Consider the following 22,893-nt stretch of genomic DNA (forward strand, 5'->3'; position numbering starts at 1 on the left):
TTCCACTCGTCGGTTTATAGCAGGGGAAAAGTGCAGAATCCCCCACTGCTTGGCATGTTTTTAAGAATTGCACATACTAGGTATCCATGTACACATCGACCTATTTTCACTTAAAAAGTGAAAGAAAATTGACAAAAATCCAATTCTTTTTACCCTTGTAAAAAACGCCAAACAAATAAGTGGGCGATCCTGCACTTTACCCTATAGCAGAATCGTATGGAATTGCGACACAATTATGTATGATATATGGAAAAATAAAGAAAAGCTGTTGAAATTTTACAGCAACAGTGATTCTAACACCGGAATCCGAAACCAGAAATATTTGCATGAGGCGAAATCGGCAAACTTGGATGCTGTGTACATATAATACAATGAATAATATAATCAATTTATGTATGTAATAATAATTTAATGCATATAATGAATTATTGCAATGATGTATATAATAATTTAATTATATGTATCTAATATGCCTTATTTATTTTGCACTTTGAGTCTGAATATTATGATTTATCTTTTCTGTCCTGAAATCCGCACAACCTCTCCCAAGCTTTGCGGATTTCTGGACTTCTACTGTATTAATATTGTATAGCCCTGGAGCCAACTTGACGAATCATTATTTATTATAGTTTGGTGTCGTCACCATATGTTTATCAACACATGATAACTTGAGTAATGACTCGTGCAGCAATGCATAAACAATTTTGTTATTAGTAATTGAATAACGAAGAATATGGAAACCTTTTATGTTGACATTATTTATGCTTGGAGCTGATTATAGATTTAAAAGAAAACTATTTGTGTTGATGAGGAAAAATTTAACAAAAATTTCTTTCCATTTGCTAAAAAGAGATTTTGTTAATGAAACTCATAGGCCAAAAGATTATATTTAATGCTATTTGAAATAAGAATAAATGATTTGTTACTCGCGTAAATCCAGAACCGGCGCCACAGCTCATATTGCTGCACCAGGAGGCAGAATTTAGGGAAGACAACATTTTCGGAATTTAGATGAGCACTGAGCGGCAAAATTTAGGGATGACAAAATTTTTAGAATTAAGGGAAAGCACTGGAATCCAAAATTAGGGGTGGCAAAAATTTTGAGCTTAGAGAAGCGCTTACCAACAGAATTTAGGACCCGTCGAGACTGCATCACACGGTAAGATACCTAGCGCCATCCCTTGATAAGCCTTAAGTATATGCGGGAATTTATTTATTCAGGACTTGGAGCATGTAAATAACTACCGTATATGACAGCATATAAGACACACTTTTTTCCCTAAATTTGGTCTCATCCCAAGAAAGGTACCTGCGGTCTTATACGTGAAAGTAATTGCATTCAATAATTGTTTATTTGGCTTTTACGAAACGTGAGAACTAAAAGAAACCACGCTGTTGAAACCTTTTTACTTCCTTGTACGAAGTAAAAAGGAAGTATTGTAATCGCGAAAAGATTCAGGCAGCATATTTCAACGAAAATATCCATTTTGACCGCTATCGAATGCAATTTAACGATGTTTTTGCATGATATCTGTACGTAAGGACAGAATAAAATACTCTTTTCCTTCAAAAAAATGATAAAACTGCTTCAAAATTAATTCTGAAGAGAATTTTTTGTGGCGTCTGTATGAACGTATGTACGTACGTATCTCGCATAACTCAAAAACGAGTAGCCTCAGAACGTTGAAATTTTGTATATAGGACTGGTATAACATGTAGATGTGCACCTCGTATTTTGGTTGCAATCGGCCGCACCAAACGTATATAAATATATTTATATGTATATCCACTCTGTTACTCGGCTTAGTGATATCAGTTTCTTTACTCTTATATATTTGGAAATTGTACATTTTTTGCTTTAAAAATGATTGAATTATTTTGCTTTTATCTTCCGGTTAAGAATTTTATCCCCTTTAGTAAATCTGTGTGCAATACTTTTAGAATTATCAGCAATTTTAAAGTTGTTTAATTGCCGCTAAGCCTTTTTTAATGGCGGCCATTGATGTTTACATTTGAAACAGGAGACTAGTGGATTTGTTGCCAATCTAGAGAAACTTAGCTTCACAACAACAAAGATAACACATTCATTTATTATTGCCAATTAAATCATGCTTAATTCTTTCTGGAATTTTTTTGAGGAAATATGTGTTTAAGATTTACTTCGTAATTTTTAATGTAGATATTTTGAGTTTTTGTGTATTTTTGCCTTCTTGCGAAGTGAGAACTAAATTAATTAAATGAGAAATATTCAATCATCTGTGAAAAACTGTTTCTTTTTTGTTTTGTTTGCTTAATTTCTTTTATACATCATTCTAGCTTTATTATAGTATTTGAATAGAACATGTGGCAACGATTAGATAATTCTATTCTTTAAATGATATAAATTTTGTGCATTATGAGTTATAATATGAACGAAATATAATTCTGTTAAGTAAACCTAGCGCTAGAGTGTCGCTATGGTAAACAAAGTGAGTTTTAAAGAATGCATTTATTCTATTGTGGTTTGTGCGCTATCGGCGAAGTAGGTTTAATTCAATCTAATAAGTTTAAATGAAATGCAAGAAAAAATGCGTATAATTTAATATTCCGTACAAGGAAGTCATGTGGTGTACACATCAAATTTTTTCCTTGTGTGTGGCCATCTAAATAAGGGTGCGTCTTATATGCCGTCAAATACGGTAATTCAATTCAGGCTTATTTGTATAGCAATAGAAGCAAGAAAAAATTTAGCAGAACAACTTGTCTTTCGTCACCTATCTCATGATACAGAGCCAGTAATGTATAGTATACGCTGTTAAGTTAGGCTAAAATTATACTTTACTTTAATTCCAAGGAATTTCAATTAATATAGCAAATTGCGCTGTTCCTTAACCTTCTGATTTGATTCAACTCATTATTTTTTGCAAACTGTTATTAATACAGCAATTTTATGAAAGTTAAAGCTTGAACTTTTGAGTATGTTAAAAAGAGTTTCTAATTCTGGAGTTGCAACAGGATCTACAAAGCAAAAGCATGTTTCAGTGTTCATTAAGCAAGAAGTGGAGTTGTTGCAAAAAATGGATAAAGGGTATATCTGTCTAAAAAATTATGCAAAGAGTTTGGCATTGGAAAGTCAACTGTATATGACATAATCTCGTTTCAGATTCCGGTATCACTTTAGTGGAGGAAGACATTTTCCCCTTAACTTTTTTCAAGGATCTTGTTGAATCATTATCAGAATCTTTCAGGAATTCCATTCGTCTTGGGTTAGGGTGAGATCTGGTTGAGTATTCCAAGTCTGGATAGTCACTATAATTGTCAATTGAGTCTGGTGTCCTAAAAAAGGACATTTTTTCGATTTTCGAAGGAAACACAACTGAAGTTATTTGCAGTCAAAATAGAGTCAAGAGCTAACAGAGGTACACTGTGGGTGCGCGTGGGTGGGGGAACAAAGGCAGTTCTTATATCTCCCATTGTACTGGGCCGATTGACAAAATTCAAACTGCGTTTTTCATGTCTTGAAAGTGCGACTTAGGATATATATTAGATTTATATATAGCATTGTTCTAACATAGGTATTTTGACACAAAATCAGACTTTTTCTGAAATAACATACCAATTTTTTCCATTTTTCGATTCTGCAACTCAAATTATGCCTAGATATTAAATTTGGTAAAATTTGGTTTGAAATTTATGGAGAAATTCAAAAATTTTCTTGGTACATATTTTTCAGTTTGCACCAAGAATAATTCACTTGATGAACTTAATATGTGGCAACCAATTTTCCTTTCCCTTCCATTATGCCAGAGCAAAAAAAAAGGCACCTCGTTCCTACCTTTTTACATTGTGCATAAGCAGAAGAAAAGTCACATCATTTCTACTTTCTAATAATTTTAGCAAAGTGTCTAAACCACATTTGATGTTTTATCGCTTTTAACAAATATGCCAAATTTCAAAACGCACCAATATATAAATTCACATATATCTTTGGAAATTTTGAATAAAAAACTGTAATTTTTTGCAGGTATGCTTAGAAATACGCCTACTTTAATATAATGGTAAAAATTTTATAGACTATAATTCAAGAATTTTGAAAAATTTATCAAAATTATTTAAAAATACAAATTTAAAAAATAAATCATGGGTTAATTTTATTTGGAATGAACCAAAATTTTGAAATGTGAAAGGAAGAATCAAATGAGTTTTAATAAATATATACCAAAATCAATTAACACTGAGGAACTAAAATTTTGAAAGCTAATTTTTAAAAACTGACTCTTTTGATTTTTACAAAACTTGGTAGTTTGGCATAATTTGAGCTGTAGAATTGAAATATGGAATAAAATTGGTATGCTATTTCAGTAAAAGTCCGATTTTGTGTCAATATACCTATATTAGAACAATCTAATACATATCCTATGTCGTGTTTTCGAGATATGAAAAACGCAAGTTGAAGAATTTTGTTAATTGGCCCAGTAGAACAGGAGATATAGAACTGCCCCCTTTTTTTTTTGCGCAGTGTACATGTTATTACACATTCAACAGTAGCTGCCCGATGTGCCCGACAATTTTTCCTGTTATGTAACATGCAAATAAAAGAGCATGGATGACACAAGCTTTAATGAATGATTGGTTTGAAAATCATTTCATACCCAAGGCTCGGCAATATTTGAATTCAGTTGGTTTACTTGATAACGAAAAAATTGTCCTGATTATAGAACTGTTCAGCTCATACATAAAGTTTCAGTGAAAGATAATGTACCCATATTATTCTTTTCTCCAATTTGTACATCCGTCAATTCAGCCTGTGGATATTGTAATAGTGTGCTTGTTGAAATGCAAATATAAAGTAGCATTTTTAAAATCCATGTTAAATTTCTTAAATAATGGTAAGAATATTGGGGAATTTTTTTAATATTTCAGCATTAAATCTGCTCTGTGAAGCAATGCAAGATTGTGAGAAAATGTGCCTCCAGATACTTTAAAAAATGCTTGGCATAATTTATGGCCAATTGCCATATTTCATGGTGAGGATGATGTAGATGATAGCCGCGAATCTGAAGGATTTCAGATTCACAAACCAAAGATGAAATTTTCCAATTAATGGATATTGTAAAGAAATGTGGAGAAGCGGTAATAATTGAAGATGATATAACAGAAGTTTTTCATTGCGATGACAATGCCCAAATCATCAATCAATTAACGGACGATGAAATATGCAGTATGGTTTTAGATCCAGGAAATACCGCTACCTATAGTGAAGAAAGTGACAAATAAATTATTGAAAAAGAAAAAAATTCAATTGACAAGTTAGTCGAAATTCTCAACACAACAGTTACAGGACATCAACAATGTAACTGAACAAGAGATTTTGTCTGTCTACATAATTAAAGAGATAGTATTAGCACAAAAAATGAAGCAACTTAAATAACTTATATTGAGAGAAATATTTGATAAGGTAAACAAATAAATATTAAGCTTTTTTTTTTTTTTTTTTTTTTTTTGTAAATTTTGGTACCTTTTAGATCATAAATGCTTCATTATTTCATAAATCACAATTTTATGTTTTTAATTTTAGTAGTTCTGCATGCCATCTTACTAGATTTAAACTGATGATCTAATATCCAGAAAAATCCCAAATCCAGAATTGCCAAAGTTCCAATGAGTCTGGATCTCAAACTTTGTACTGTATTCTAAATTAGGAGAGTTTTTCTTATGATGAAACTTCAAGATTTTTTTAAGAAGTGCCATTTAAGACATATTAGTTCAAAATAAATTATGTAACAAAATTAGATTTGTTTTAAATTGTGTTAAAAAATATTAAAAATCTGTAGGAAAACAGAATTGGGTGTAGTCTTATTTATAAAAACATTGCAAATGACTTAATAATTTCATTAAAAATAATGTGTGATTAAAATATTCAGAATAAAAGAATTTCTAACTGCGAAAAAAAAATTTGAAAACACTACTTTTCCTTCCATGAGTGACAGTAAACACTAGGAGACCAGGGTATACTGTAATGTTTTAGTAAACTGAATGAACTTGACGCAGGTGCTGACTTTGATGAAGCTGCAATATTTGGAAAGCCTACTCATGCGACTCATGTCTATCTCCCTTATGTTGAGGGCCAAAACTTTCAAATGAGTAAGTTGCATCACCAAAATTTACTGTATAACTGAGAATGACAACGAAAATATATATTGCTATGTACCTATATTATTATTATCATTTAAAAGAAAAATGAAGAAATTAATTTTATTGTAAGATGTAAAAATGTATAAATTCTGCTTATCTTATAAGACAAAAATTTGGCATGAATTTTCATTTTATCACATTTATTTTACTTAAGTTAGCTCAGATTTTTTGTATTATTTAATATAATTGAGTATTTGTAAATGCTTGCCAGTTGCTTTTATCTTTAAAATTTTTCTTGATTACTATTCCTATTATTATTATTATCCTTCTCTTCCTCATTATTATTATTTTTTCTTATATTTTTAATTAATTTATAACATTATTTTATTATCTTGAAATTATTTTCAAGCTAATTGAAAATTTTATTTATAAATGTGTATCTGCTTTTTATTTATTTATTAATCTGTTTGTATCATTTTCTTTCAGTTCTTTACTCTTGTTTTATATATAGTTATGTATTTTAAAAATAGGGGTGTTATTTAATCTATGGAGGAGGAATAATTTTCTTTTTTGTAAAAATTATTTAACCAAGGAGATAAATAAATGAAATGCATGATTAATAAAAATTCAAGTTAATAATATTAAGAAAATAAAAGGAAATTTTGTAACTAATGAATTCTGAATATTTTTTGTCCTCCTACCTAGCATAAGTAGTATAAAAAAAAATCTTGCTGTGATTGAATATGTATTTATCGTTATTATTATATATTATATACATGACAAGAAGTATCTATAGCATAAAGGTAATATAGAACTTACTTAACTTCTAAATTTTATTATAAGAAAGAAAAATATATTAGTTCATAAGTTCATTACACTCTTGCTTGCTTTGATGTGTTATTGCTATTAGTAAAATTTCTTTTTGTGATTTGCATGCTGCTTGCTTAGCTTTAGACATGATTTTGAATGCTTAGGTTTAATAATGTGTATGGAAAAATGTATATGTGTATGCTTGTATGTATAAAAAAGAAGAAAATTATTGCAGTTATTTGCTGGAATTTTTGTATCTTAATATTTGCAATTATATTTGTGTGACATTATACACTTTAGAGCTGGCCAATTCATTGATCACATGTTGCTAGTTGATCACTCTGTGCTTTTTAGCTATCATTAGCTATCACTGTCAGTTATTATTTCGTATTTTTCAGTACACTCACTGGTAAATCTTACCAGTAGCAAAAAGGAGTACCTTATATTCATATTAGAGTTGAGTCACCATGATATATATGTTTTTGGGAAAGGAATTGAGAAATTATAATCAAATTCAGTCAGAATTTTCTTAAATAGTTCCAAGTACATTGCAGAGTTTGAAATTGTAATAAATTTTTACTTGTCATTTAATTTCGTGGAACTAGTTTGTCTTTTTTTTGTCAATGAAGTTTTTAAGTACTAAAAGAAAGTGCTAGAAAATAATGATTTTAAATTATTAATGTAAGTTCATCTGTTAAATAATTTTTAAAGAACATTACCATATTTCTCATGTATTTTCCTTCCATTTTTGCTAATTTAATTGCCTGAAAATCGAGAAGGGAAATTTATGCAAATAATTTAATATCCGAAGGGTGTGTGTACAGTAAGAACATAACAAATGAAAAGTTGCCATGGATAAACTGCTGGTAATTATCGCAATATTATTTTTAAAAAAATAAACTCTATTTCAGTAAGAATAATAGTAATATTAGCATTACACTATCTAATAAGATATCTTCATTTATATTTTCCTGTAACTTGAATCTTGCCTGTTCTTATTGTTGTCTCTGCTACACTTTAAACCTCAGATCATCCATAAATAATTGGGAAAATTGTAGGTAGCTCAGCAAAATAGTAATGTGAAATTCAGTTAATGTTTGCTTTGCTGTGACTGGTCGGTTCTTGAATTAGGCTGGCATAAATAAGCTCAACAGTTAAAAGAGAAATGTTCAGCATGACCTTCGCAGGTAGTTTGTGGGTTTTGTCTTTGTTAGTTAGTGAGATTAAAAACAATCACTATGTGGATGAATTCATTTAAAAATTTAGGGAAGCTTATTCTTTGAACATGTTAAAAAACAGGGGAATTATGTGAATATTTTAAAAATTTTCAGAACTTGGTGCTAAAAGACTAGAGGAGCAAATACATGATGAAGAAAAGTACATGTGGTAATACGGTAAAATTTATACCTGACGAATATTTAATTAAAAGGCATGAACATATAAAAATAAAATTAAAATGCATAATTAACTTCATGAAACATTCATTATCAGAAAAGTATTTAATCTTTTTTTCCCTGAGGTTTGTACATAAAATTGTAAAAATGCTTATTTTTCAACAAGATTAAAAAAAAAAAAAGCATGTGCTGTTAACTTTACATTTAAGTCTTTACATTCTATGTTTGAGAATGCTATAAGTCTTCAAGAATTGAGATTTTATAAATAAAAAAATTTGTTGAGCAAAAGAATTTGTCTATTGAACACTTTTTTCCATAGCAGTTTTTATTTGATATGTTATACATCCATAGTTGTAGTTTCGGGATTGATTATATGTAATCAACTTCAGAATAAAAACTCTACCTTACATATATAGTTACTCTGTTTCACTCAGGTAAAAAAAAAAATAACGCTGCCTGAAATATGTAAGTTCAAAATTTTTGTATAATTTTCTTTTCAGGTGAAGAAGCTATGCTTGGTGATCAATCATACAGGTACATCTCAGCAGATGAATTAAAATCTTTAGGTGATGATTCATTGCCCATAGATGTAACAAAAGATGAAAAGCAACACGATGTAATGCAATCTGTTAAGCAGTTTGGTGGTAAGTGAATTTTACTGAATATGCAAATTAAGTATTCCAAATTTCAGTTTTACACTGTATTTGTAGCTTCAATATTTGCTCGTTAATGATTGCTAGGAAATGATCTGCATGGAGTATAAGTTTTTGTCATTTCTATGTAAATGATGCTGATAAGAAATATTTTAAAACTGTTTTCTTTAATTTCGATTTGGAATTTTACATAATACCTTGCAATAAATGTCTTTAAAAATAGGATGTTGTGTTTGTTTAACAATTATTGTTCAAATTAATTTTTGTTTCTTAATTTTTAGTTGTTTAATTAAACTAAAACATATTTTTTTGTAGAATTTACATGTCTAGATTTTATGCCTCTAAAATTCTAGAATTTTACTTTATTTCAAGAATATTATGTGATTAATAAAAAATTCTGATAATAAAATAAATTTTTTGTGAATCTAATAAATTTTATATTTTATATTTTATTTTTTGTTTCAAAAGATAACTGTTAAAGTATCATTTCAGCTCCTATGGTTGAGGAGGATAATCTTTCACCTCAACATGTTACTCCTGTGGAGAGTGGTTTTGTTGAGAAATTTTCCCCTGACAATATAGACTTGACTCGTGTTCCTGTACATGCTGGGTATGAGATATGTTTTAAAACTGCTCTAAAAAGCTAAGAAATTAAGCTCAGAAAAGCCTTTTTGAATTGTCTTTTCTATAGGAAAGTACTAAAAATTTTGTGTTGGGAAAGTTTTGTCTAATTTTTTTATTAAAATAGATGATAAAAACAATCACTAATTTACATATTGAATTTTTATATACAATATTTGTTTGACTATGAGGTAGTCTCATGTAAGACAGTTCTATATATGAAAAATGTGTTGTGAGAAAAACATTAATGTAAGACAGCATTCTGTATATGGGCTTCATATGCAAAAATGAATGTATAGAAAATATAATTGAGTGGTCTAAATTTGATATTATTAAGTAAAACTAAGTAAATGTTTGAAATAGAAAACTTTTCACTAAATAACATTCATTTATCACCTATATAAGATCTTTTGACGCATCTTAGAGATTCCTCAGACTACTTTACAAAAAGAAATACCAGCTCAAAATGTTCATTTCTTCTTTTTATAAACTACTTATAAGAAAATTAAGGAAGGCTGTATCACTATAGAATAAAGATTCAGAAAAATGAAAAAAAAAAAAAAAAAAAAAAGTAAATTTTAATTTTTTAAACTTTATTTTTAAAATATATTCTGATTTGGATACAGCTGTGGAAATTGTTTAAATAATTATTAAGCATATTGGTTCTGAAACCAAAAGCCAAGAAATTTATGATATTAGTTGAAAATCTTTGATGCAAATTTACGTCATTTTTTTAAAATGCTTTGAAAAAAAGTTGTTTAATGTTCACAAGATTCAACTATGATTCTCAGATAATATATTGATTGAAGAAAATGCAGAGTGTTTTCAATTTCAGTGGTATATTTCTGAATTAATTACAAAAATTTTGTGTGAATCGGGAATTATTGAGATAAGCTATAGAAAGATAACAATTTTTATGGTATTTATTATTATTAATCATTTAAAAGGACAAGTATCGTTCCTCACCCATTGCATGATATTTCAAATAGTAATTGAAAACTGCATGACATTTCAAAGTAATTTTAAAAAATTAGCATTGTGATTTAATATGATAAAAATTTTATAATCATTAAAATTGCCTGAGTATATGCATAAAACCAAAATTATTAATTTTGCTATCATAATATTTTTAAAATACACTGTTGCTGTTTTTTATTATGTAATAATTTTATGTTATTTGCTATGATATGTCTGTGTTGTAATACTAGCAATTTTATTTTTAAGCTTTTTTTTTTTGATAATATGTGCTGAATCACAAATAAAAAAATAATTAAATCTTGCTTTTTCTGTAGTTTTAACTCACAGTGCTTTTTATTGCTGAATATTTTAATATTTATTTTATATTACAACACTAGCAGTTTTAAAATTTTAAAGTCTTATTTATATATTTTGATAGCATGCACATTTTAAATGCCGTACATATTGATTTCATTTATGAATTATTTAAAATATTTATATTTAACTTCAGTTTTATTTATTCATTCAGAATGTCATTCACATTTAATTCTGGTTTCATTTATTAATTATTTAGAAGTTTTAGTTGGGATGATGATTACTACTATTCTTTTCATCCAAAAGGCATGTTGCGAAGCAGGTTGGCAATGCATTTTATAAAGATTTTTATTTTTTAATTTGCATGAATGATTTATTTTATTGCTTTTTTAATATCCCTGAACCAAAAAGTTATCCTAATTTTTATTTGAAATTGTATCTAAGTATGTTTAAAAATGCATTGTGTCTTGTTACATTTAACATATAACATTATAATTAAGACACAATAACACGCCGAATAAATACTAATTCAGAAGTCAAACAACAAAAATCAGCGTTATACCTACAAAATTTTCACAGGACTAGTTTCGATGGTTTTACCGAACCATCATCTTCAGCTGCAAAACCGCAAATGAACAAGATAATAAATAATGATTAGATAAGATAAGAAAGCCTGGACAAGAATAAGCAAGTGGCGCCATCTGTTGGCGAAACCAGAACTAAAACATAATTTCTCTAAAAGCCGAAGGCAAATTTGGATTGGAATTAGGATCGTTAACTAGAACAGAAAGATTTTTTTGAATGTGAAATGCCTCTAGAAAATCCAGTTCTCCAATGGAAGATGTTTTTTGAATAATTTTGGGAGCAGAAAAATTGAAAGTGTGATTTTCGGACCAACAATGTTGAGCAACAGAAGACTTCTGTGTTTCCTTTTTTCTAACATATGCCTCATGTAGAATATAAAACTGTGGCTGCCTTGTTTTAATTGAAAAGATTTAATTATTACAGAAACTGAACTATTTAATTTTTACAGGATAAAGCTATTTACATGAAAGAACTAATATATCAGATTGAAGTAAAGATCCTACTAAATTTTTGATGAGACAATTACAATGTTTTTGTACTTAAACATTTCTAAAATTAAAATTATCCTCATAAGTAATCCTCATATTACATACTTATTATATATATTATACAAAAGTGCAACTGAAAAAAAATTAAACAGATATCATTTTAATTTTAAGCAAGTGTATTTATATATTATGTGTGGTGCAAGAATGTAATAAAAAATAAGAATGTTGAAATTAATCTGTTCAGTGTCTTTGATTAAATATAATGTTATATTAATTCAGAAGTCAAACAACAAAAATCAGCGTTATACCTACAAAATTTTCACAGGACTATGACTTTTACTTATGAAGTAAAATGGACTTTTACTTATGAAGTAAAAGAGCACTTTCATATATGTTTTATCATTTTATCTTAATAAAATTTTTTTGCTCTTTTATTCATCCTGAATATTTTCTTCTGTAAAATTTAATCTCTTCCAAGAAGTAATTTTGTCTACTACTGAATGCAATTGATAAAATTTCATGTATATATAACATATATGTAAGAAATTTTACTAATGTTTGTGTAAATATATATATATATATATATTTACTTAAATATTAATAAATACAGTAAAAATCAGTTCAAAAGGTAATCCACTTGCATACTGAAAGTGGTGGCAATAATGCAAAATAAATTAAAAGTTAATAATATGTTTGAAATTCATCACATATTCATTTTGAAATAAATAATACATGTGAAAATGGGGGGGGGGACACAGAAAGGCACTCTGGCAAACTACAAAAAAAGTGAGGGTTACATGTCAAAACCAGAAATGAAATAAGAAATTATCTTTTCCTGCATGGTCATCAAGAGGTTGGTGACACAAAATAAGAAAATAAATCATAAAGTTTAAAACTTAAAATATTCTCAAAACAATTAAAACAATTTATCAATCCAGCCCCTACAGGCTGAAGTATAAAAAATTGCAAAATTATAATATTAAAAACATAAACAAATTTTAAAAACATTAGTATTTTGAGCAGACCGAGTCTAAGCAAAACAAAACATGCAAATATAAGCAATGCACTACGTGAAAAAATAAAAACATACCTTTAGGGCATATTTTGGTTCACTGATACTTTTTCAAAGATGAGTGGTGATTGTCATATATTTGAAATGAAATTGTAACTCTTCACTCTTTGTTCAATGCAATCTTGTGTCTTTACAGCAGTCATGGCCTCAGGCCAATTATAGTTACTCAGTCTGCTTAGAGACAGCATTCTTTGAAGTTTTATTGAAAACTAAGAATCTGGAACAATAAACATACATCAAGAAAAATCTTATATCATCTAGAATTTTCATATTCAAAAACTCTTGTCAAATTCTATTCCCCCCCCACACACACATGCATGCACACAAATACACAGTCTTTCTCTTTCTCTCTCTCTCTATGTATATATACACAATGTTATTAAATTATCAATCATTAAATTAAAATGAATCATTAGTTTGTTCTGTAACTATACTTTCACCTTGCAAATGATGTATTTAATTTGGCTTTATTGAATATTGATATTTAAGATCGCATGATTTTCTTTATTTACATTCATACAGATTTTTAGGTAAAAAAATCCCATAAAAGTAAGAACCCTTAAAACTGGAAATTAAATATATGTATAAATAGTTCTCTTTTTGAAAACTTGTATTTAAATGTTTTTTAATTTAGACATAATTTATTTATTAGAAAAAGATATTTAAATTTTAGTGATGTAAAATTTCTCACTGTAAATTTGATACTGCTTTATAGAAAATTTTATGACAATAAATTTAAAAGTGATATACAGATTAAGCATTTTACTGTAAAAAAAATCTGATGCTGACATCACATAACTTCCTTATATGGCTATTAAATTATACACATTTTTTCTGCATTTCATTCCAATTCATTTCCTCGAATTTCATTAGAGATATATATCTCATTCAGTTATTTCAATTTCCACTTCATGGCAACGCAATAATGCATAAAAACTAAAAACATCTTTATTAAAAATTGTAAAATACAGAAAAACATAAAACACCTAATACAGTTAAAACATATGAGAAAAAAACTTTTTTTGCAATTAAAATTAGAGTTTCTAAACAGAAACAAACAATTCGATCAGCAAGCAAGAAGGCAGATTTTTTGGTGCATAAAACTGAAAGTTAACTTGGCAAAAAGACATTAAAAGTGCAGAAACTGACTTAATTCACTATTCTTCTGAACTTCAAATGACAGTTCATTAGTCTTAGTTCGCCAATTAAGCTTTTAAATTGTTGACAATTCTACAACTATTGCATGCAGATTAACTAAAGGCACAAAAATCTAAACGGGAACATAAGAACAACATGATTCAATCACTTTTAAAGCAAAAAATGCAGAATTTACTAAAATATAAGAATAAAAAAACTGAGGTAACAGAGTAACGAGAAAGGTAACAGAGTATATATATATATATATATACTTACTCTGTATATATATGTATATTAATATACTTTTGCTGCAACTGATTGCAACCAAAAAATGAGGTGCACAACTACATGCTCTAGCAGTTCCTATGTACAAAATTTTAACGTTCTGAGGCTACTCATTTTTGAGTTATGTGAGATACATGCATACATATGTATGTGCAGATGTTATGGAAAAAAAAACAAAAAAACTCTCTGGAATCCATTTTACAGTTCATTTGGGGAAGAAGAGTCCTTTATTCTGTCCCTATATACAAGTGTCATACAAAAACATTGCTCAAATTTATTCAAAAGCATCAATATTTTCAGTGAAATATGATATCCAAAACTTTTCACAGTTCCAATAATTCCTTTACTTCGTACAAGGAAGTAAAAATTATTGATAAATACCTTGTAGTACAAAGTAAAAATTTCTATTAAATTTAATGTTTTGAATTTTTGTATTTATCATGCAATTTTAATGTAGCTCATATTGAGTAAAGAAACACCTTCTGTGTAAGTAAAAGAAATATGAGAAATAATTTATGAATTACTTAAAACAAGAACAATTTTTAGAAAACTAAATTACATACACAGGTTTACTTTTTTTAAAGTATCTTTTTAAAGAAAAGGCAAACTTTTACAGCCTGTTTCTCTGTATTTGCTTCTCATTTTGCATGAAAGCTTACACTTTCCTGATTTTCTCTGATTATATTTCTGTAAAATAAATGTAGCTTAATTGTGACTCTTATTCACTCGATCAAAATTAGATTAAAATTATTTTTTTGTAAACATATTTAAGCTTCAGCAGAGAATTGTGTTTAAAAAAGAGAAGTTGTGAGAGATTTTTGTCTGTGTCTGTAGATGAGTAGTAAATTAAAATCTGATATACCTTTAGATTTTTTTTAGATAATTGTTTTTAATAATACAAAATTTTTTACTTTTTCATGAGAAGTAATAATTTAAAACAAAGTTTTCTGTGGTTTGGTGCCTGTGTAAAATATATATTTTTATACACAAAGTAAAAAATTAAAGTAAATTTGAAAAAACGATTTTACTACTGAATCATTAATTTTATTCTGTTCATTTACTAATTGCATCTTGTTTGGTTTGTTATTAATATTTTCACTGAGATATGTACTTGATCTGTTATTTAACATACACTAACATATGTGTTCTTTCATTTCTTGCACATTGGTTTAATATATTTACTTTTCCTTTTTTCTAACTCTTGCATGGACATATACAGCAGGCTAAAATGGAAAACGTAAGTCAACATTTGTTTAATGTGTTACACTTTTCAGATCATTGAAACTTTACATTAATACATTAAAGTGAAGTGAATTTGTTCAGTTTAATTATATATGAATTTCCAAATATGTATCAAATATCTGAAATAGTCAGTACATTTTTAGGTTCTTTTAAAACCTTGAAATAAAAATTTTTTCAAGTACAAATTTTTAAATGTTAGCCAAAAATATCCTTAATTATGTTTAGTTGATTTTTTTATGTTTTTGTAATAAAAGTTTAATTAATTAATGAGCAAGAATTTTTACACTTGATATTTTATGAATTTCTATTTGTCAGTTATTCTGTTATGTATAAAGTGTTTTAATTGAATATTTATGTGCTAAATTATGATAAGTTTATTTCATTTTAATGTGCTTAATAATTTAAAATTTTTTGTTTGAAACTTTTGTTTATATTTCTGTTTTCTTTTATGTTTATTTTGACTGAAATGATTTTAAAGTATTATAGAAATCATTCTCTCACATTTCACAATACATGTCAAAAAATTATTTTTTAAAAAGGACCTTGTGTTTCAGGAATGTGCAGATCAAGTTATATGTATAATCTGCAAAAAAATTAATTATCATCTGTGTCATTTTTAATTTGTATGTTTTACAAAAAACAAATAAATAAGAGAAATAATTTTTCTAGATTATTGGTAATGAATGAAATTTTTCAATACATTCTTTTCTTGCTTTTCCCTTTGTTTTCTCTTTCTTTTTGTTGCATAATGCATAAAAAGTATTCATAATGTATGTGCTTGAATGTGGTTTGATAAATGAGTGAAGAATACAAAATAATTTAATGAGATGTTATGGAATTATGCTATTGTCATGGTAAAATTTATCATGCAGTTGTAACAAGCAAATATTGTATTACTAATATATTCTAAAAAATAAATAAATGAAAAAAAATAAAGAAAAGGGAATAAAAACTATTAGTAGTTCATTAATTCAGTCTTGTGTGGTACAACTGGAAACACTTTTCCAAGCACAAACCAACTCCACAATCACTACACCAGAATCGTGGTTCCTTCCTTATCTTTTTCCCATTTTTATCCTTTTTCGAACAACACACTTTGCACTGTCTTGCAGGCTCACGTTTCAAAGGAGTAGGAGGAATATGGGATATAAAATGGCATTCAGTAAGACAGGAAGGGTTATCTATTGTAGGTGGTCTGCCAACATTCTTTTGTCCAGAAGCTGCATCATCATATTTATGTAAAAGCTCTTCTACAACTTAGATTCGAAATTCTAAAAATATAATACGTTTTTCAACTACATTTTTCTAGAGCAAATATGAGTTCCAGAGTACCTTGTCTAGTAAATGTAAAAATATCTTTTTATAATATTTTTTCTGATGTTTTCGGATTGTTGGATGAAAGGATATTTCCTGATCACAGCAATCTACGCCACCCATAGTTAGATTGTAGTCAGAAAGAATCTTTGGCTTGAGTATATCTTCATTTTTTTTATTTTTGAGGCTGACCATGGAAGTATCATGAATACTGCTCATCAAACACACATCCTTCTTATCTTTCCACCTTATAGCCAAAATCTTAACGCTTTGAAAAGCTATGATTTGACCTTTTTGTAATTTTCTTTTAGCGAATTCTGTAGGTAAATCTCGTCTGTTTATCCTTACTGTGCCATAAATATCTGTTTTTTGGGCTACAAGTAAATCTGCAAGCTCGGGTGACATGTAATAGTTATCTACAGTCACACAATAACCATTTCCAAGAAAGCGATGGAGTAGGTGCATGACGACTTTTGTAGAAAGTCCATAATTTGTATACAATTGATTGAAGACAGTACTATTTCTTGTATAGATAATAAAGTCACAAATATACCCTGTTTCCACCTCACAAAGCATAAAAAATTTGATTCCAAATCGTGCACGTTTGATAGGAATATATTGTTTCCAAGATAACCTTCCTCTATAAAGCATCAAGCTTTCATCAACCGATACATCACTTTTCGGTATGTTAAAATTACAAAATTTTTCCCGTAAATTTTCTATCACATTATACAGCTTCCAAAGTTTTGGATTTGGAAAATCATTTTTTTTTTCAAGCTTCATTATTGCAAAAATGTAAATATCAAAAAAGCAAAATAAAACGATTTACGGGCATTATTGAGTAAACTGGAGTATGCAAAATCCTTCGATGAGACCAGTACATAGCCTGATTTTGTTTTCGGACAATACCTTGAAGAATTATTAGCCCAAAAAATTGCTTCATTTCTCTGTCATTTGTAGGGATCCCATTTTTTACTGCAGGAGCACCTTGATATCTTTGCCCAATTTGCTTTTCTTTCTTGTTCTGTATCGTTGTTCGTTCCTTTGACAATTATTTCCATTAGATTTGAATCCAGAAACATTTCTAAAATATCTAAAGGAGCGTAGTTTATATTTACAGGAAGAGTTACACCTGGAGTACCTATAAAAAGGAACCACGGGGGACCTAATCGGCCAGAAGCAGTTATTTCACAAGAGTGTCTTGTATTTCCTATATCATCATCGCAGCTATCCGTTGATTCAATGCTACTTTCAATGTCACTCTCCTCAGTTTCACCTGAGTCACTAGTATCGATACCTTCAAAATCTTCATCTTCGGTTGAAGAATATAAATCATCTATATAACGTTTCAAAGAACTGGACACCATTTTATAACAAAAAGATCCCGCGCACTTTGAACCAAAGAACTTCTAACCTCTAACCTTTGAAATCTTCAGTAAAGTGCTGCCATCTACTGAATTAAGCGCACATTAAATTTTCCCGAGATACAGTCGGGTTTGACAAAGAGATGAAGCCAAAATAAACGTCTCCTGATATATATTCGGGTGTAACAATACGATGCACTCAAGAAAAAAATTACCCCGAGTAATTCTCGGATGTGACATTTTCGAACACCAGTGCTGCTCGGGCATGACAGTTAAAAGGTTAATGTAGTGTAGGTGAAATATATGCCCTGAACTGTTAATTTTAAATGGAATATATATATATATATGTTAGTTAATTTTAAATGGAATATATATATATATATATATGTCATAATTTTCTTCTCAAATTCAGTATCATTAGTTCTGTTATTAATTTAAAATGTTGTAATGATTTTACAGGTTTCTTGTAAGTTTCATGGTTGATGCACGAGGTGGTGCTATGCGCGGCTGTCGACATTCAGGTGTGAGAGTCATCATACCACCTCGTAAAGCATCTATGCCCATGCGAATAACTTGCCGCTATCTTAGAAAAGAAAAGTTAATCCATCCACCACCCTTAATGGAAGGTGAAGCGTGTGCATCACGTATACTTGAAATGGGACCAGTTGGGGCTAGATTTCTCGGGTGAGCTTCATAAGTAAAAATTATGTTCTTGCTTCTAATAATGTAAATTTTAATTTTTGTTTTTAATTGTCCGGAGTAGTGTTAAGCATAATTTTGTTTTAAACTTCAGTATAAATATATATTGCATAATTTGTTAACTGTATATTTATTTATGTCAAATCTGGCAAGCCTTGGGATGTTCAGAAATTTTTCACTTTCATCTTGCTAAAGCTAGTACAGAATGGAATATTTTTGTTATTAATATTAATTTTTTTACAAGTTTGTTGCTTTAATTAATATGATTTAGAACTTATTTAGTATTAATTTTGTTAAGGTATTATTTATTCATTAATTCACTTATAAATTTCCATAAATGTTTAAGTGCTTGAAACCATTGAATACTTGTAATGAGCAGATGTAGTACAATGTATTAAAAGGAAAGATCGATGAAATCAAAATCATCCTTATTAAAATTCAATAGTTTAGTACCTAATTCATTAAAAATAATTAATTATTAATTTGATGTAATATAGTTTTTAAATCTTAATTCAATAAACAACAATTAATAATATTTCACTACTTTTGGAAATTAAATTGGTGTTTTAACTTAGAAATTAATTTAATTAGTTCATAATTATTTTTACTCTATTTTAAACTATTTGAGCCACTCTTTTTTCAGTAAATTGATTATAAATCTTTAAAGAGTATTTTATTATGTATAAGTAAATAAATATGTATTTACATAATTTTTCCTTTACCTTCATGTTATCAACACAGGCATTTTGTCGTCTTTCCCTTCAAGCTCAAGGTTAAATCCTATATATAGTTTTGCATCCCAGAAAATGTTCTGCTTTAAGACAGCTTGTAAATGCTTTTCCATATTTTTATTATTCTAAAATATCACATACCAAAGTATTTTTTTATTAAAAAAAAGATTATTAAATGTACTTCAAATCATGACCCAGGAAATAGTATTAATCATGTCCATTACACAGTCTTCAAAACAAAGGATGTTTATTTTCTAATTATATTTGATTTTTGTAGATGCTGAAATAAGAAAGTGGTCATATTGTATTTACTTTAATTGCAGTATTCAGTTTTAATATCAGTATTGTAAATTGTATTTTAATATCAGTATTGTAAATCTACCTAAATGCAGAACTAAATCAATAAAAAAAATTAGTATGTAAATATTTTAAACTTTACTGTAATGCATCCTCCTAAAAAACATATATACTGTTAATAGATTTTCCTTTTTAAAATCAAGCAGTAATTTTATGGATGCTGTAGTTATAGTACAATTTATGAAGACTTTATTAGCAGATATTCTTTTTCACTCTTTTATATCTTCATATTCTAAGCTCTCTAAGCTAAGCATGCAATTTAAAGTTTTTTAAAAAAATTTTTTTTAAAGTTTACAGTGTATTAGTTACATAAATAATCTATCTTGCCATGACATTCAGTCATTCATATTACAGTGTATTAGTTGCATAAATAATCTCTTTTGCCATGACATTCAGTCTTTCATATTTAATTATTTTTATATATGACACATGTGTGTATATATAAGTAAAAAGAATTCATGTTAAACTAATGATTCTTGAATTTATTTAACAGACCAGTTATTATCGAAGTACCTCATTTTGCATCTACAAGAGGAAAAGAAAGAGAAATTACAATATTGAGAAGTGATACGGGAGAAAACTGGAGAGAGCACACACTAGAAGCATCTGAAGAAGCCGTTCAAGACGTTTTAAATGAAAGTTTTGAAGGAGAAGGTAATATTTTATTTTGAACCTGTTTTGCCATTTTATGTCTTATTATTTTATTCATAGCTATGTGTAGTTAACAGCAAGTTTGAAAATGAATAAGTTTTATTTTCTGTTTAAGGCAATTCTACCCCCTATCTTTCTTGTGTTGAGTTCATTTATAAAAAATTATATTTTCCAATCTTGACAACTGATAATTCAAAACTTTTTATTATATTATAAATTACAACTCTATGCAGTAATTAAAATGATCAGTTATGTATTAATTTTTGTTATTAAATTAAATCAAATATACTTATATTGATTAGACATTTTTTTGGCTTTTCTAATTAATTGCTTCTACAAAAATACGGTAATTATTGTTTCAATTTAGGACTTATTATATACATTACATGAATGTATTATGTCATGTTAATGTGCCAATAAGTCCCTTGAAATATGTTAATAAAATTTTCGAGCTTAAGTGCACATTTTATATCATTTAAAAGGTTGTTGATAAATTTCCTTTATGTATTTGCTATAGAGATATTTATGCATTTTATTTTGAGATCTTTGTAACAAATTGTGAACAACTAAAATTTTAGTCTGTTCTTTCCTTTAGAAAGGTACTTTATACTATAGTCACAGTTAATTTTGTATAGAGACAAATGATGCTAAAATGTAAATACCTATAGTAATATTCAACTTACTCCTTTCCATCTGGTTTGAGAATGAGAAAGTGAATTTCATTCTCGTTACAACAAGAACAGTAGCCATTGCTAACTTCAGTAGCGATAAAACTATAAACTTTCAGAAAATTTTTCTAGCAGGATTTCTCTTTTGCATAGGTTATAAATTTGGAAGTTGGGTTTAATCAGACTGAGTATAATCACTTTAGACTTGGCTTGCCAAGCATAGGTTTAAAATAAATTAGAAGACTGTTAATATAATATTCATAAATTCATTCAGTTAATTGTGTTATGAATCAAAATTTTGAGAGAATTACAACACTTAAATTTTTAGCATCATAAATTTATGTAAACTGAGAATCTTCACACTTTTATGCATTGCATCACAAATTATTTAAAATGCAGTTTTTATTCAAGCAATACATATTTAAGGATGTCTGAAAGTTAGAAATCTTTAAAAATTTTTCAGTGTTAGCTTTTATGCATATTAGGTAGAAACTAATTTCTGATTCTGTGTAACTTAACAGAACTGAGTGCTCTTGAGGACCTTAACACCAATAGAATCACAAGAATCCTGACAACAGATTTCCCCCAGTATTTTGCCATTGTCACAAGAGTTCGCCAAGAAGTGCATGGAGTTGGTCCCGAAGGTGGAATGGTTAGCTCTACTGTTGTGCCTCAAGTCCAAGCGATCTTTCCAGAAGGAGCTTTGACTAAAAAAATTCGAGTTGGGCTTCAGGTAAATAACAATTCCCCTGGTTGTGACTCTGATGTAATAGAGAATTTTCAGGGGGATGAAGTACATGCTAATCATAAACCAGTTTTGAAATCTTGTTTGAAGCACAAATCAGAACTTAAAAGCATAAATAATAGTCCAACGCCATCTGTAAGCAGAAAAACTGCTTCTTCCAAAGAAAAGGTAAAACCTTTCAAAAATAAGCGCAGATGGTTGTCCAGAGTTGTACAGTTGCTTTGGCCAAAATTAGATGTTTTTTCTGCCATGTGAAAGATATTTATAATACCATCTGTTAACTGTTTGAAGCTTTGAATCTTCATAAGCAAGTTTTGCATTATATGTTCTTTAAGGTGATGTTACTTTTGTATCTTTCCAATATATATTTAATATACTCATAGTCTGAAAATCAAAGCAATCAAGAGCTAGACACTTTTTACTAATGTGTAAAGCATTAGAAAATGCTGAAATTTTCATTTGCTGAAATTTTATTTACTAATCAGTGTGGAATCACTTTGTTAACAATCATATCACTTGAAATAGGTTTTATATTCTTGTTATAACTTCTAAATTTACCTTGTATATACTAAAAATAAGATTTTAATTTCTTTACTCTGTCTCAGTGGTTGAAAATATATAGATATTTTTTATTTGTTTTTCATAAGTTGACCCTGAATAAATAGATCAAATTCATCTAAAGAAGTAGCCA

At 28.2% G+C, this 22,893-nt stretch overlaps 1 protein-coding gene across 20 annotated transcripts in view; it reads left to right on the top strand.

Annotated features, from left to right (window-relative positions):
* LOC118191434 (uncharacterized) overlaps positions 1–22,893 on the top strand; it is a 587,182-nt gene that overhangs the window by 408,995 nt on the left and 155,294 nt on the right. For 13 of the 20 annotated variants that reach the window (XM_085821953.1, XM_085821952.1, XM_085821944.1 and 10 more), the window contains 8 exons: positions 6,031–6,123; positions 8,819–8,962; positions 9,464–9,581; positions 11,124–11,186; positions 15,651–15,668; positions 18,811–19,035; positions 20,632–20,792; positions 21,979–22,190. In XM_085821953.1, coding sequence (XP_085678079.1) covers positions 6,031–6,123; positions 8,819–8,962; positions 9,464–9,581; positions 11,124–11,186; positions 15,651–15,668; positions 18,811–19,035; positions 20,632–20,792; positions 21,979–22,190 — 1,034 coding nt within the window. The remainder of the gene's footprint in view (positions 1–6,030; positions 6,124–8,818; positions 8,963–9,463; positions 9,582–11,123; positions 11,187–15,650; positions 15,669–18,810; positions 19,036–20,631; positions 20,793–21,978; positions 22,191–22,893) is intronic. The other 7 variants (XM_085821938.1, XM_085821939.1, XM_085821941.1 and 4 more) reach the window with 4 other exon arrangements.

This window comes from Stegodyphus dumicola, chromosome 8, assembly GCF_044657685.1.
Source record: "Stegodyphus dumicola isolate Sdum_Otavi_A_Nest chromosome 8, ASM4465768v1".
Taxonomy (NCBI): Eukaryota; Metazoa; Arthropoda; class Arachnida; order Araneae; family Eresidae; genus Stegodyphus; species Stegodyphus dumicola.